The 2,259-nt window shown below is 39.9% G+C and overlaps 1 protein-coding gene across 2 annotated transcripts in view; it reads right to left on the bottom strand.

Moving 5' to 3' along the window:
- The window catches only part of LOC106526159 (membrane-associated guanylate kinase, WW and PDZ domain-containing protein 2), an 83,726-nt gene extending 81,782 nt beyond the window's left edge, over positions 1-1,944 (bottom strand). For both annotated transcript variants that reach the window (XM_014020666.1, XM_014020667.1), the window contains exon 1: positions 1,418-1,944. In XM_014020666.1, the coding sequence (XP_013876120.1) occupies positions 1,418-1,718 (301 nt within the window). In that variant the 5' untranslated portion in view covers positions 1,719-1,944. The remainder of the gene's footprint in view (positions 1-1,417) is intronic.
- Between the last annotated feature and the right edge of the window lie 315 nt (positions 1,945-2,259).

The raw sequence follows: 2,259 nt of genomic DNA, 5'->3' as shown, positions 1-2,259 counted from the left end.
ATGTTGAGGAAAATGTATATAAAAAGAACTTGTTTTGTTTTTGAATGTTTGCAACAGTTTGTTTTGCAGAGTTTGTATTGATACATTCAGAGGGAGTGTGGCCTTATAAAAAAGAGCCTGTTTGAAATAAAATAAATGGTTTCAAAAGTTATGGTGTGATATATATACCAACTTATCTACTTGGCAGAGTTTGCACTACATTTTATTGTCAAACATAATATTTACCCATCAATTTTTGCATGATAATTGCATTTCATTTTCATTCTGTTTAATATTCAACAAGTTGAACAGATAATCCACACGAACCCCGCTACTTGGTATCGGTGAGTACCTAAACTGAAGTACTCGTACTTGTACTCAGTCTTGAAAAAACTGGTATCGGGACACCCCTATTTTTTTATTATTGTCATTAGTAATTATCTCAATTTCGGCTAAAAGAATTGACAAAATCCTACACACTGTGCCTTTAATAAATCTTTTTTTCTGTAATACTTGAAGTACTGAATGTGTTTACATCTGATATTTTTCACATGAATGAATTTCTCTGGACGGCAGTAATACGGCCTTTAGATCTAATGTGAAATTTATTTTTTAATCAGGATGTCATGTAAACCAGTCATTAATGATGTTGAAGAATACTAAAAGTCGAACATGTTCTTCTGCCTTTTTGGAAAAAAGATGTTTGAATTTTAGTGATATTGGCTGAAATATTGTAATCTTTTGTCTTTAAAATATGTAAATAAATAATTCTTCTGTTGACCTAAAATGTGGCTGCCAGAGCTCTGATTCATCTTCTTATTGACCCTCTTGTCAAATTCATAATATTTATAAATCTCCCAACAACAGAGCTCCATTATTGTTTCACATTTTCTTTTAGAAGCCAGTAGACAAAACTCACCTCATTTCCTCAACACTGCCTTTACAAACACTTCCCTCTGTGCTTGTATGCAATTATTTCTAATACACCTGAACCAGTCATTTTGCCTCTAAGTCCCTTTCCTGTCCTCCAATCCCAGTCTGTGGTGGTGGACGGCCACTCATCCTGAGCCTGGTTCTGTTGGGATTCTTCCCACTGTCACCAACATGCTGCTCAAGATGTGAATCTTAGACACAATTTGCAGGCTTTCTCATAACTTTTACTATAATTATTATTTTAAACTGTATGTGAATGTTATTATACAGTCCCTGGAAGTGACTTGCTGTGATTTGGTGCTATATAAACTGAACTGAATGGTTGTTTGGGCTCTCATAAACCACCAGTTCCAACATAAAACAGTTAAATAAAAAGTGGCTTTGAGTATGAATTCCTAAACAACTTGTTACAGCTTTAATTACAGTGTTTTGGTTCATGCAGAGCTGCACAAACAACCAGAAACACGCTCAGAAAAGTGGCGTTTCTCGAGTTTTTTCTCCTTACCTTGTTTGACACACTTGAGCCGGACGGGGTCCCTGCTGTGTTTGACCACAGCGAGGACGTCCCTGGTGGTGAGTCCCGCCACGGGGGTGTCGTTGACTTCCAGCAGGAGCTCGTCCTGGCTGAGTTTGCCGCTGTGGCACGGCGCTCTGCCCGGGAGGAGCTCGCCGACCACCGGGAACTGTCCATTCTCCGCGCCGCCCCGCAGCTCCAGCCCCAGCTCCCCGTCCTCGTTCCGGCAAAGGAGACTCTCGTGGACTTTGTTGGTCCAGTGGTTCTTCCTCTTCTTCAGGCTCTTGGACATGGCTCGGAGGACTGAAAAGGGAGGCGCGGGGCTCCGGGTTTACATGGGGGCTGCCGTGGGGAGAAGTTTGTGTCGCCCCGTTGAGGACCCACGGTGTGACCGTAAACAGAGAGCGGAGTTTCAGCGCTGAACTGTGGTTGTTTCCATGTCAGCGAGCAGCAGCTGGATCATCAGGCTGCCTTTTCTGATAACTGCCTAACTTGTGATGCCTTCACGGTCCGTGCACAAAGTGGGATATGATAATATCGCGGTAAACGTAGCGACGCAAGCGGAGATAAACAATTCACTAGAAGAAGTGAAGTTTCCTAAAACTTTACTAATTACCTAAAAATAACTTTTAAGCCCGTTAACTTAGCTATGACTCGTACTACTGACAATTAGTGTAACATTAAACTAAAACTGTTCATGAAGGGCTATCTGAATGGTTAGTAAACTAATTTATTCATAATTTTTATTTAAAAGTACTTCTAATTACTGTCTATATGAATAATATGACCTTTTAAAGTGAATAATATTAAAATAAAAGCAAATAAGTTCAAAA

This window comes from Austrofundulus limnaeus, unplaced genomic scaffold, assembly GCF_001266775.1.
Source record: "Austrofundulus limnaeus strain Quisiro unplaced genomic scaffold, Austrofundulus_limnaeus-1.0 Scaffold262, whole genome shotgun sequence".
Taxonomy (NCBI): domain Eukaryota; kingdom Metazoa; phylum Chordata; class Actinopteri; order Cyprinodontiformes; family Rivulidae; genus Austrofundulus; species Austrofundulus limnaeus.
The sequence above is the reverse complement of the archived record's forward strand: the minus strand, read 5'-3'. Positions and strand labels throughout refer to the sequence as shown.